The sequence below is a fragment of the Staurois parvus genome, unplaced genomic scaffold, assembly GCF_062004578.1.
Source record: "Staurois parvus isolate SC_StPar_1 unplaced genomic scaffold, SC_StPar_1.0 ptg000721l, whole genome shotgun sequence".
Taxonomy (NCBI): Eukaryota; Metazoa; Chordata; class Amphibia; order Anura; family Ranidae; genus Staurois; species Staurois parvus.
Genome location: NW_028318517.1, coordinates 965,323 through 980,931, shown reverse-complemented (window position 1 = coordinate 980,931; position 15,609 = coordinate 965,323). Strand labels below are relative to the sequence as shown.

The 15,609-nt window shown below is 44.4% G+C and overlaps 1 protein-coding gene across 1 annotated transcript in view; it reads right to left on the bottom strand.

Moving 5' to 3' along the window:
• LOC149445407 (uncharacterized) overlaps positions 1–15,609 on the bottom strand; it is a 127,972-nt gene that overhangs the window by 58,177 nt on the left and 54,186 nt on the right. Inside the window, exon 2 of the mRNA XM_089653828.1 lies at positions 3,486–4,565. Coding sequence (XP_089509954.1) covers positions 3,486–4,565 — 1,080 coding nt within the window. The remainder of the gene's footprint in view (positions 1–3,485; positions 4,566–15,609) is intronic.

Sequence of the window (15,609 nt, the reverse complement as noted above, 5' to 3'; positions counted from 1 at the left end):
CCTGACCACTACACTCTGTACTCTGGGATGTAAATCACATACTCCTGAAAACTGCACTCTGGGGTGTAAATCACATACTCCTGACCACTACACTCTGTACTCTGGGATATAAATCACATACTCTTGACCACTGCACTCTGTACTCTCGGATGGAAATCACATACTCCTGACCACTACATTCTGTACTCTGGGATGTAAATCACATACTCCTGACCACTACACACTGTACTCTGGGATGTAAATCACATACTCCTGACCACTACATTCTGTATTCTGGGATGTAAATCACATACTCCTGACCACTACACTGTGTACTCTGGGAGGGAAATCACATACTCCTGACCACTACACTCTGTACTCTGGGATGTAAATCACATACTCCTGAAAACTGCACTCTGGGGTGTAAATCACATACTTCTGACCACTACACTCTGTACTCTGGGATATAAATCACATACTCCTGACCACTGCACTCTGTATTCTGGGATGTAAATCACATACTCCTGACCACTACACTCTGTACTCTGGGATGTAAATCACATACTCCTGAAAACTGCACTCTGGGATGTAAATCACATACTCCTGACCACTACATTCTGTACTCTGGGATGTAAATCACATACTCCTGACCACTACACACTGTACTCTGGGAAGTAAATCACATACTCCTGACCACTGCATTCTGTATTCTGGGATGTAAATCACATACTCCTGACCACTACATTCTGTATTCTGGGATGTAAATCACATACTCCTGACCACTACACTCTGTACTCTGGGATGTAAATCACATACTCCTGACCACTACACTCTGTACTCTGGGATGGAAATCACATACTCCTGACCACTACATTCTGTACTCTGGGATGAAAATCACATACTCCTGACCACTGCACTCTGTACTCTGGGATGTAAATCACATACTCCTGACCACTACATTCTGTACTCTGGGATGTAAATCACATACTCCTGACCACACACTGTATTCTGGGATGTAAATCACATACTCCTGACCACTACACTCTGTACTCTGGGATGGAAATCACATACTCCTGACCACTACACTCTGTACTCTGGGATGGAAATCACATACTCCTGACCACTACATTCTGTACTCTGGGATGAAAATCACATACTCCTGACCACTGCACTCTGTACTCTCGGATGGAAATCACATACTCCTGACCACTACATTCTGTACTCTGGGATGTAAATCACATACTCCTGACCACTACACACTGTACTCTGGGATGTAAATCACATACTCCTGACCACTACATTCTGTATTCTGGGATGTAAATTACATACTCCTGACCACTACACTGTGTACTCTGGGAGGGAAATCACATACTCCTGACCACTACACTCTGTACTCTGGGATGTAAATCACATACTCCTGAAAACTGCACTCTGGGGTGTAAATCACATACTCCTGACCACTACACTCTGTACTCTGGGATATAAATCACATACTCCTGACCACTGCACTCTGTATTCTGGGATGTAAATCACATACTCCTGACCACTACACTCTGTACTCTGGGATGTAAATCACATACTCCTGAAAACTGCACTCTGGGATGTAAATCACATACTCCTGACCACTACATTCTGTACTCTGGGATGTAAATCACATACTCCTGACCACTACACACTGTACTCTGGGAAGTAAATCACATACTCCTGACCACTGCATTCTGTATTCTGGGATGTAAATCACATACTCCTGACCACTACATTCTGTATTCTGGGATGTAAATCACATACTCCTGACCACTACACTCTGTACTCTGGGATGTAAATCACATACTCCTGACCACTACACTCTGTACTCTGGGATGGAAATCACATACTCCTGACCACTACATTCTGTACTCTGGGATGAAAATCACATACTCCTGACCACTGCACTCTGTACTCTCGGATGGAAATCACATACTCCTGACCACTACATTCGATACTCTTGGATGTAAATCACATACTCCTGACCACTACACACTGTACTCTGGGATGTATATCACATACTCCTGACCACTACACTCTGCACTCTGGGAGGGAAATCACATACTCCTGACCACTACACTCTGTACTCTGGGATGTAAATCACATACTCTTGACCACTACATTCTGTACTCTGGGATGGAAATCACATACTCCTGACCACTACACTCTGTACTCTGGGATTGAAATCACATACTCCTGACCACTGCACTTTGTTTGCAGGGCTGTATGAAGTAGTCTCCTGACCCCTGCACTCTGGGCCATTATTCATGGTGAACCAGAAACTGGATGACCTGTAAAGGCTTGTAAAGTGTCTCCTGTGAGAAATGTTTGGGCCCCAGAGATCCCCATCGTGGCCCCGACACACACAATTCTTTTCACTCAATAAATTCTTTATTATAGTTTTACTTCTAACAAGATTGTAATCATAGAATCAGGAAATACCAAAGGAAAGAATCTGATTGGTCAGGAAGATCCCTTGTCTGGAATGTGGGGGCGGAGTCATTATTATTGGTGTACAATACAATACACAACGTGTTCCATTATTATAACAAAGTATTGTAGAAAAGATCCCAACATGTGACATGGCTGAATGAATGCTGGTCATAGTAGTTCATCTATTCTCTAAGTGAGGTGGTAACTATTGGGCCAATCCCTTTTACAAACCACACATAATATCGCCCTTCAAAGTGAAAACAGAAACGATTTGCACAAAATCAAAGAGTAGAAATATTTTCCGGTGGATCCCCTCTACCCAGACCCCATATGTAGACATAGAACAACAAGCTGTGTTCCCTCTCGTGCCGCACTCCTCCAACCACCCAAACCCACACAGAAGCCAAGGGAAATAATGAGAGGAAAGTTCCCCCCTAGTTTGGGGCGGAGTTCTCCTTCCCTCCTGTTGGGGGATGGGAGAAGGATGGACTGAAGACAGAGAGACGCTTCGGGGTCACCACTGTTCTGTAGAGCCTTGAAATGAAGGACATCAACTTCAGAAGTTCTTGTTGTCTGTGTAAAGTTCCCCGATAACGAGATCTGGGCTCTCCCGGCTTCTAGCTCTGTAACCCGCTATATCATTATCAGGAAACGCAACTCCGACACCCAAGAAGGGCTGAAGTTGTGTCCTTCATTTCTAGGATCTACTGACCACTCTGCACCCCGACATTTACTGCACTTCATCCATGTATTTGGGGGCCTCTCATCTCCTTATCAACTGTTTCTTCCATGATGAAGATCAGCCATGGAGTATATCTGAGGTGTATATCAGGGTGTGCTTCTTCCCCACATGAGAGCTGGGATGTCCAGCAACATTCATCTAGAAGACATTTCCCGCACTCAAGGCACTAATACACCTCCAGGGTTGTGTGGGACCCCCTGATGTACAGGAAGACAGGACTTCAGTGAGGAACATTTCCCTCACTCAGGACAGGAAAGTGGCTTCTCCCCCGTGTGAGATCTCTGATGTTTGGAAAGATTGAAGTTACTTGAAAAACATTTCCCACACTCAGGACAGGAATACGGCTTCTCCCCTGTGTGAGATCTCTGATGTTTGGGAAGATGGGACTTGTCTGAAAAACATTTCCCGCACTCAGGACAGGAATACGGCTTTTCCCCCGTGTGACATCTCTGATGTGTGTAAAGATGGGACTTCTGTAAAAAACATTTCCCACACTCAGAACAGGAATATGGCTTCTTCCCTGTGTGAGATCTCTGATGTTTAGAAAGATGGGACTTGTCTGAAAAACATTTCCCGCACACAGGACAGGAATACGGCTTTTCCCCCGTGTGACATCTCTGATGTGTGTAAAGATGGGACTTCTGTGAAAAACATTTCCCACACTCAGGACAGGAATATGGCTTCTCCCCCGTGTGAGATCTCTGATGTGTGTTAAGATGCCACTTCACTGAAAAACATTTCCCACACTCAGAACAGGAATACGGCTTCTCCCCCGTGTGAGATCTCTGATGTCTGTAAAGACTGGACGTCTCTGTAAAACATTTCCCACACTCAGGACAGGAATACGGCTTCTCCCCTGTGTGAGATCGCTGATGTTTGGAAAGATGGGACTTGTCTGAAAAACATTTCCCACACTCAGAACAGCAATATGGCTTCTTCCCCATGTGAGATCTCTGATGTCTGTAAAGACTGGACTTCTCTGAAAAACATTTCCCACACTCAGGACAGGAAAATGGCTTCTCCCCTGTGTGAGATCTCTGATGTTTGTAAAGATGGGAGTTGCTTGAAAAACATTTCCCACACTCAGGACAGGAATATGTCTTCTCCTCTGTGTGAGATCTCTGATGTGTGTAAAGACTGGACTTCTCTGAAAAACATTTCCCACACTCAGGACAGGAATATGGCTTCTCCCCTGTGTGAGATTTTTGATGTTTTGTAAGATGGGACTTCCTTAAAAAACATTTCCCGCACTCAGGACAGGAATATGGGTTCTCCCCCGTGTGAGATCTCTGATGAGTATAAAGATCGCACTTAAATGAAAAACATTTTCCACACTCAGGACAGGAATATGGCTTCTCTCCCGTGTGAGATTGTTTATGCACATTCAGTTTAGAATTATAGTGGAAACCCTTCCCGCACTCAGGACAGAAGAATCTCTTCCCTGTTAGAAGGCCGGCCCGGTCCCGCACAGTCTGAGGTTCCTCAGGATGCGAGGAATCCGATGGTCCATCTACACTGGGTGGTGCCGGATGGACATTGGAGGGAGCCGGGTTTTCTCCTGGACTATACTGTGTGATGTCCTCATCTTCTACTTTCCAGTCTGGAGACAAAGTGAGACAATCCTCGGAGGTTTTCCTCATCTCCCGGCCATGGACTAAAATACAAAGACAAAGATTACTAGACAGGAGCTGATTGGTTCCCCCAAACCAGGACTCCGCCCACATCAGGCAGCTTGGTCTCTGAGGAGCTTACAATTCCACCCTCAAGGGAACTAGGAAATGGCTCCTCTGATCTCCTACCAGGTCATTTCTTTATTCATGGACCTTAGTCAGAGAGTGAGGAAACAACCAGAACTGTCTTTTATAGGAGGGACAGTGATGAGGGGATTATAGGACGAGGGTCCCCACCCCCTCTATCACTCATCGCCATCTTCCCAACACAAGAAGTATTGCACTTCCTTATTTAGTCCATGATTTAGTCATGAAGAACAGCGGGGCTGAGCCCCACCAGAGGTCAGAGAGTGAGGATGGGGGAGAACAACCAAGATGAAGACTGGACTGATCCTGAAGACCACCATCATTGGGGTATTGACTCCTCCCTCATTATCACTTTCTGTTTAAGGGTCCAACGTTGGAGGATGTTATCACATTATTACCACCATGTAAAAGTCTGTGCTCCAATCACATCATCCGATATAAAATGTCCAGCTGGGAGGAAATGGGTGTAACAAAAGAGAATCCATATTATGTGTATATATAGCAGTGGGGGGAGAGCAGAAGTCAGGAATATGTAATGTACAACATTAAGTATATAGTGCAGGGGTCAGGAGTATGTAATGTACAACATAGAGTATATAGTGCAGGGGTCAGGAGAATGTAATGTACAACATAGAGTATATAGTGCAGGGGTCAGGAGTATGTAATGTACAACATGGAGTATATAGTGCAGGGGTCAGGAGTATGTAATGTACAACATAGAGTATATAGTGCAGGGGTCAGGAGTATGTAATGTACAACATAGAGTATATAGTGCAGGGGTCAGGAGTATGTAATGTACAACATAGAGTATATAGTGCAGGGGTCAGGAGTATGTAATGTACAAGTTATATAGTATAAGGGTCAGGACTCTCAGTATTAGTATTCTGTAATCAGTGGAAGCTTAAATGTTTACTGTAGACAACATGTAGAGGTGAGCTGGGATTAAACCATCATGAAACAGGTTAGATTGGAGGTGAGCAAATCCTTGGACAGAGGGGTGGCTGTGGACGAGGTTTACTTGGACAGAGGGGTGGCTGTAGACGTGGTATACATGGACAGAGGGGTGGCGGTGGACGTGGTATACTTGGACAGAGAGGTGGTGGTGGACGTGATATACTTGGACAGAGGGGTGGCGGGGTACATGGTATACTTGGAAAGAACGGGTGGCGGTGGACGTGGTATACTTGGACAGAGGGGTTGCGGTGGACGTGGTATACTTGGACAGAGGGGTGGCGGTTGATGTGGTATACTTGGAAAGAGGGGTGGCGGTGGACGTGGTATACTTGGACAGAGGGGTGGCAGTGGACGTGGTATACTTGGACAGAGGGGTGGCGGTGGACGTGGTATACTTGGAAAGAGGAGTGATGGTGGACGTGGTATACTTGGACAGAGGGATGGCGGTGGACGTGTTATACTTGGACAGAGGGGTGGCGGTGGACGTGGTATACTTGGACAGAGGGGTGGCGGTGGATGTGGTATACTTGGACAGAGGGGTGGCGGTGGACGTGGTATACTTGGACAGAGGGGTGGCGGTGGACGTGGTATACTTGGACAGAGGGGTGGCGGTGGACGTGGTATACTTGGACAGAGGGGTGGCGGTGGACGTGGTATACTTGGACAGAGGGGTGGCGGTGGACGTGGTATACTTGGACAGAGGGGTGGCGGTGGACGTGGTATACTTGGACAGAGGGGTGGCGGTGGACGTGGTATACTTGGACAGAGGGGTGGCGATGGACGTGGTATACTTGGACAGAGGGGTGGCGGTGGACGTGGTATACTTGGACAGAGGGGTGGCGGTGGACGTGGTATACTTGGACAGAGGGGTGGCGGTGGACGTGGTATACTTGGACAGAGGGGTGGCGGTGGACGTGGTATACTTGGACAGAGGGGTGGCGGTGGACGTGGTATACTTGGACAGAGGGGTGGCGGTGGACGTGGTATACTTGGACAGAGGGGTGGCGGTGGACGTGGTATACTTGGACAGAGGGGTGGTGGTGGACGTGGTATACTTGGACAGAGGGGTGGCAGTGGATGTGGTATACTTGGACACAGTTCCCCACACACGGCTAATGTGTAAGGTAAAGTCTATGGGCTGGAAAAATCTGAATGTAAATGGATAGAAAACTGGCTAAAATATTGTATTCAGAGAGTAGTGGGTAATGATTCATACTCTGAATGGTCTGGGAGTGTCAGTGGGGTACCCCAAGGTTCAGTGTTATTAGTGGGGTACCCCAAGTTTCAGTGTCATCAGTGGTGTACCCCAAGGTTCTTTGTTAGTGGGGTACCCCAAGATTCAGTGTAATTAGTGGGGTTCAGTGTGATTAGTGGAGTACGCCAAGGTTGTGTGATTATTGGGGTACCCCAAGGTTCAGTGTCATTAGTGGTGTACAACAAGGTTCAGTGTCATCAGTGGTGTACGCCAAAGGTTCAGTATTAGTAGGGTACCCCAAGGTTCAGTGTTACTAGTGGGGTACCCCGGGGTTCAGTATTAGTGGGGAACCCGGGGTTCAATGTTATAAATGGGGTACCCTAAGGGTCAGTGTTATCAGTGGGGTACCCCAACTTTCAGTGTCATCAGTGATGTACCCCAAGGTTCAGACTTATTAGCCGGTTCCCGCCAACTTCATTCCTCTGCGTAGAAGCCATTTGGCATACTTCCAGGTATGCGCAGTTTGCATGCCCGTAGAGCCACGCAGTGGCGCGATCTGTCTCTGGCCATCTACCTCAGACACGGCCAATGACAGATCTGTGTACCTGCCCCATTGTCAGTACCAAGTGACCTGCTGTGACCAATCACTGTAGGCCAGATATCCCCAGAATTTAAGTTTGGGTACAGTGTTGTATGACCGCGCAATTGTCATTCAAAGTGTGAGAGCGCTGAAAGCTGAAAACTGGCCTGGGCAGGAAGGGGGTAAAAGTGCCCGATATGGAAGGGGTTAGTGATGTACCCCAAGGTTCAGTATTATTAGTGGGGTTCCCCAGGGTTCAGTGTTATCAGTGGGGTACCCCAAGGTTCAGTGTTATTAGTGGGGTACCCCAAGGTTCAGTGTAATTAGTGGGGTACCTTAGGGTTCAGTGTAATTAGTGGGGTACCCCAGGGTTCAGTGTTATTAGTGGGGTACCCCAAGGTTCAGTGTTATTAGTGGGGTACCCCAAGGTTCCGTGTTATTAGTGTGGTACCCCAAGGTTCAGTGTTATTAGTGGGGTACCCCAAGGTTCAGTGTTATTAGTGGGGTACCCCAGGGTTCACTGTTATTAGTGGGGTACCCCAAGGTTCAGTGTTATTAGTGGTGTACCCCAAGGTTCAGTGTTATTAGTGGGGTACCCCAGGGTTCAGTGTTGGGACCCTTACTTATTAATATATATATAAACAATATGGGGTGTGAGATTATAAACCCCATTTCAGTCTTTGCAGATGACACCAAGCTGTGCCGGGGAATAACGTCCTTACAGGATGTCTCCAACTTACAAGCCGACCTCAATGTTCTGTGTAATTGGGGGACTATGGGGCCAATGAGGGCTAATGGTGATAAATGTAAGGTTCTGCACTTGGGGGCTAAGAATATGCATGCATCATACATACTAGGGGGGTAATACTGGGGGGGGGCAATGGTGGAGAAGGATATGGGGGGAGGGGTTAATGGTGGAGAAGAATCTCCAGGGAAATGGTGGAGAAGTATCTGAGGGGCAATGGTGGAGAAGGATCTGGGGAGGTCAATGGTGGAGAAGGATCTGGGGAGGTCAATGGTGGAGAAGGATCTGGGGAGGTCAATGGTGAAGAAGGATCTGGGGGGTCAATGGCAGAGAAAGATATGGAGGGGTCAATGTGGAGAAAGATCTGGGGGGGTAAATGGTGGAGAAAGATCTGGGGGGGTCAATGGTGAAGAAGGATGTCGGGGCAATTGTGGAGAAGGATCTGGAGGGGTAAGGGTCAGTGGTGGAGAAGGATCTGGGGGGGTCAGTGTTGGGGGTTCTGGTAGATTACCATCTTAATAATAGCATGCAATGCAAGCTGCGGGTTCTAAAGCAAGCAAAATCCTCTCTTGTATTAGGAGAGGTATAGTCTCCAGAGAGAGATATATCATATTACCCCTCCCCCCCGGTACATATCATTAGTTATACCTCATCTGGAATATGCACTTCAGTTTTGGGCATCAATTTGCAAAAAGAACATTGGGGAACTGGAGAAAGTACAGAGAAGGGCAACCAAACTGATACGAGGCATGGAGGAGATCAGCTATGAGGAAAGATTAGAGGAACTGAATGTATTCTCTACTGAGAAAAGGAGATTAAGGGGGGGATATGATCTCCATGTATAATACATAAGGGGTGATATGATCTCCATGTATAATACATAAGGGGTGATATGATCTCCATGTATAATACATAAGGGGGGGATATGATCTCCATGTATAATACATAAGGGGGGATATGATCTCCATGTATAATACATAAGGGGGGTATGATCTCCATGTATAATACATAAGGGGGGATATGATCTCCATGTATAATACATAAGGGGGGATATGATCACCATGTATAATACATAAGGGGGGGATATGATCTCCATGTATAATACATAAGGGGGATATGATCTCCATGTATAATACATAAGGGGGGGATATGATCTCCATGTATAATACATAAGGGGGGATATGATCTCCATGTATAATACATAAGGGGGATATGATCTCCATGTATAATACATAAGGGGGGATATGATCTCCATGTATAATACATAAGGGGGGGATATGATCTCCATGTATAATACATAAGGGGGGATATGATCTCCATGTATAATACATAAGGGGGGATATGATCTCCATGTACAATACATAAGGGGGGATATGATATCCATGTATAATACATAAGGGGGATATGATCTCCATGTATAATACATAAGGGGGGATATGATCTCCATGTATAATACATAAGGGGGGATATGATCACCATGTATAATACATAAGGGGGGATATGATCTCCATGTATAATACATAAGGGGGGCATATGATCTCTATGTATAATACATAAGGGGGGGATATGATCTCCATGTATAATACATAAGGGGGGGATATGATCTCCATGTATAATACATAAGGGGGATATGATCTCCATGTATAATACATAAGGGGGGATATGATCTCCATGTATAATACATAAGGGGGATATGATCTCCATGTATAATACATAAGGGGGGATATGATCTCCATGTATAATACATAAGGGGGGATATGATCTCCATGTATAATACATAAGGGGGGATATGATATCCATGTATAATACATAAGGGGGGATATGATATCCATGTATAATATATAAGGGGGGGATATGATCACCATGTATAATACATAAGGGGGGATATGATCTCCATGTATAATACATAAGGGGGGATATGATCTCCATGTATAATACATAAGGGGGGGATATGATCTCCATGTATAATACATAAGGGGGATATGATCTCCATGTATAATACATAAGGGGGGATATGATCACCATGTATAATACATAAGGGGGGGATATGATCTCCATGTATAATACATAAGGGGGGATATGATCACCATGTATAATACATAAGGGGGGATATGATCACCATGTATAATACATAAGGGGGGATATGATATCCATGTATAATACATAAGGGGGATATGATCACCATGTATAATACATAAGGGGGGATATGATCTCCATGTATAATACATAAGGGGGATATGATCTCCATGTATAATACATAAGGGGGGATATGATCTCCATGTATAATACATAAGGGGGGATATGATCTCCATGTATAATACATAAGGGGGGATATGATATCCATGTATAATACATAAGGGGGGATATGATATCCATGTATAATATATAAGGGGGGGATATGATCACCATGTATAATACATAAGGGGGGATATGATCTCCATGTATAATACATAAGGGGGGATATGATCTCCATGTATAATACATAAGGGGGGGATATGATCTCCATGTATAATACATAAGGGGGATATGATCTCCATGTATAATACATAAGGGGGGATATGATCTCCATGTATAATACATAAGGGGGGGATATGATCTCCATGTATAATACATAAGGGGGATATGATCTCCATGTATAATACATAAGGGGGATATGATCTCCATGTATAATACATAAGGGGGGATATGATCTCCATGTATAATACATAAGGGGGGATATGATCTCCATGTATAATACATAAGGGGGGATATGATCTCCATATATAATACATAAGGGGGGATATGATCTCCATGTATAATACATAAGGGGGGGATATGATCTCCATGTATAATATATAAGGGGGGGATATGATCACCATGTATAATACATAAGGGGGGATATGATCTCCATGTATAATACATAAGGGGGGATATGATCTCCATGTATAATACATAAGGGGGGATATGATCTCCATGTATAATACATAAGGGGGGATATGATCTCCATGTATAATACATAAGGGGGGATATGATCACCATGTATAATACATAAGGGGGGATATGATCTCCATGTATAATACATAAGGGGGATATGATCTCCATGTATAATACATAAGGGGGATATGATCACCATGTATAATACATAAGGGGGGATATGATCTCCATGTATAATACATAAGGGGGGATATGATCTCCATGTATAATACATAAGGGGGGATATGATCTCCATGTATAATACATAAGGGGGGATACGATCTCTATGTATAATACATAAGGGGGATACGATCTCCATGTATAATACATAAGGGGGATACGATCTCCATGTATAATACATAAGGGGGGGATATGATCACCATGTATAATACATAAGGGGGAATATGATCTCCATGTATAATACATAAGGGGGGATATGATCTCCATGTATAATAAATAAGGGGGGGATATGATCTCCAGGTATAATACATAAGGGGGGGATATGATCTCCATGTATAATACATAAGGGGGGGATATGATCTCCATGTATAATACATAAGGGGGGGATATGATCTCCATGTATAATACATAAGGGGGATATGATCTCCATGTATAATACATAAGGGGGGATATGATCTCCATGTATAATACATAAGGGGGGATATGATCTCCATGTATAATACATAAGGGGGGGGATATGCTCTCCATGTATACTACATAAGGGGGGATATGATCTCCATGTATAATACATAAGGGGGGATGTGATCTCCATGTATAATACATAAGGGGGGATGTGATCTCCATGTATAATACATAAGGGGGGATATGATCTCCATGAATAATACATAAGGGGGATATGATCTCCATGTATAATACATAAGGGGGGATATGATCTCCATGTATAATACATAAGGGGGGATATGATCACCATGTATAATACATAAGGGGGGATATGATCTCCATGTATAATACATAAGGGGGGATATGATCTCCATGTATAATACATAAGGGGGATATGATCTCCATGTATAATACATAAGGGGGGGATATGATCTCCATGTATAATACATAAGGGGGGATATGATCTCCATGTATAATACATAAGGGGGGATATGATCTCCATGTATAATACATAAGGGGGGATATGATCTCCATGTATAATACATAAGGGGGGATATGATCTCCATGTATAATACATAAGGGGGATATGATCTCCATGTATAATACATAAGGGGGGATATGATCTCCATGTATAATACATAAGGGGGGATATGATCTCCATGTATAATACATAAGGGGGGATATGATCTCCATGTATAATACATAAGGGGGGGATATGATCTCCATGTATAATACATAAGGGGGGATATGATCTCCATGTATAATACATAAGGGGGGATATGATCTCCATGTATAATACATAAGGGGGGGATATGATCACCATGTATAATACATAAGGGGGGGATATGATCTCCATGTATAATACATAAGGGGGGGATATGATCTCCATGTATAATACATAAGGGGGGATATGATCTCCATGTATAATACATAAGGGGGGGTTGCTGTAGGAAAGTCCTGGATTCTTTCTTGGATACACAGAATATAACTGGATGTAACATTTATAGGGAAAGTTGATCCAGGGAATATCCGATTGCCTCTCAGGGGGTCAGGAAGGAATTTTTTCCCCTGCAGGAGCAGATTGGATCGTGCTTTGCTGGGTTTTTGCCTTCTGGTGGATCAGCTGTGGGTGTCGGATTATAACTTTTATTTTTATTGGTACAACTAGATGGATGTCTTTTTTCAGCCAGACTAACTATGTAACTATGTAGGTCCCACACCGCTGCCTCCCATCTCCTGAGACTGCACTCAGTGACTTGGGTCTGAGACACTACAGACATATCCCTCCACCCGGCACAGCCAGCAGATAACAGAGAAGGTCCCCTGGAGGAGTCAGGCACAAGGCAGGAGACCCCAGTCACATGTCCTGGGTGCCTACATTATGCAATGCTTATAGGAAAAATCAACATTATGCTGCCAGCTGAACCCCAGAACCTCCATAAATCCAGTCTAGATACATAAATTGTGTCTGCAGCACAGAGAAGGAAGATTATCCGAGAGAAATCCAGGAATACAGGACGGGGAACACAGCTCAGGAAAGTGACCAGGGGATTACAGGCTGATATCACCCAGTCCCCGCCCTACTCTGGACCAATCAGTGAGCAGTATGGGTGGAGGAATGGATTTAGTGTTCATGACCCACCTGTGCTGATCTCTGTAGGAGTGTCCTCCTCTATAAATGTCCCCGTTATTCCATCCTCCTCCATAGACTGCTGATCATCCCTCACATACGCCTCTTCTTCTTCTGCTTTCACCTCAAATTCTATATCGATTGGATCTCCACTCTAAATCAAGGAAATGAGAGAAAATGTCATCTGTAAGATATAAGGTCACATAAAAGAACTCCACACATTGTCTCTACAAGTCCATGTTCTAGATGCTCCATCCCACCAACCTTGTAATAGTGAGGGATGGTGTGATCTTCCTGTGTGGAATCCCAGGAATACAGAGGACGGGGACATCTCTCTGGTGGGTTCCTGTAGCTGGATGACTCCACCATGGTGTCCTGGTACAGATCTTTGTGTTCTTCTGCAATCTCTGACTCCTCCATCACCCCATCCTCATCCTCCTTTATCTCTTCTTTAACCTCAACTTTAGGATCTCTCAGGTTTCCACTCTGAATATATAATAAAAATGCCATCAATGGTAACAATGCAGATAATGTACAGATCCTAATGATACTATCAGTGATTGTTCCTCATCTACCTGATGATGGTGAGGGATGGTGTGACCTTCCTGTGTGGAATCCCGGGAATACAGAGGACGGGGACATCTCTCTGGTGGGTTCCTGGTATTTGGTGGCTCCATCATATCCTTGTGTCCTTCTGAAAACTCCTCCATCACTCCATATTCCTCATCCTCCTCTTTATACTCTTCTTTAACATCAATATTATCATCCCCGAGGATTCCACTCTGAAAGATATAATAAAACATTCATTGTAACAAACATGCTGTGTATAAATCACAACTACCAATAATTGTCATCATCTACCTGATGATTGTGAGGGATGGTGTGACCTTCCTGTGTGGAATCCCGGGAATACAGAGGACGGGGACATCTCTCTGGTGGGTTCCCATGACTGGATCCATCTGTAGGAAACACACACACTGACTGAATCCATTGTTTCTATGTGTTTATCAGATGATGGGGGATCTAGGTGGATCCTCCGTACTGCTCTCTCCTTTACAATAAAGTCTCCTCTTACCCGGTGATGTGAGGGGCGGCTGATTGTCCATCATGACGTCCTTGTAGAGATCCTTGTGTCCTTCTAAATACTCCCACTCCTCCATGGAGAAATAGACAGTGACACCCTGACACCTTATAGGAACCTGACACACACAATGATACAGTCACCATCCAGACACATCCCTTGTCTGTTACTGGAGAATGTCCCAGAATTCCCGGCACCGCTCACCTCTCCTGTCAGCAGCTCAGTGATCTCTCTGGTGACTTCTAGAATCTTCTTCTTCTTTCTCTCTTCTATCAGGGAGGGAGGTGGAGGCAATGTGATGTCATATGATCTCCAGACTTCACAGGAGGAAAACTCTACATCTGAACACAAAGAGTCACATCAAATGATATTCCCAGAATCCTCCTCACCTCTCCATTCAGGTCTCCATTTTATTAAAGCCCCACTTCAGGCTGAGGTATAATTTCCCCCCACAGGACCCCCACATAACTCTGGATAAAGCTTGGTGTAAGCAGTTCTGATGTCATTACATATAACAGGACAAACAGTCCCACTGTGTTAGTGAGAATAACAAGTACCTGCTGACATCCTAAGAACATAAAAAACTAGAAAAGCTACAATTTCTGGGGAAATTGTGTGACGTGTTCTTGCCTCTACCAGTAGTCTACAACTGGAGTGGATGGAGTAACTGTGAAAAATCATGTCCTGAATTTTCAGCTCACACTCTAGTTTTGAACATTCCGCCATTCATTCCTATGGGACCAATTTCACCACAAATACGGCGATATTTTGTGGACCGTTCGGCAAAATGTTCCACAAATAGCACACCAATCGGGAACAATCCACACGTTTCGGTATATTACTGTCTATGTAGTGTAACAACTGTGGGAGGAGTTAGGGGGGTAAATTTGGCTATAATAATAAGAATATATATGAG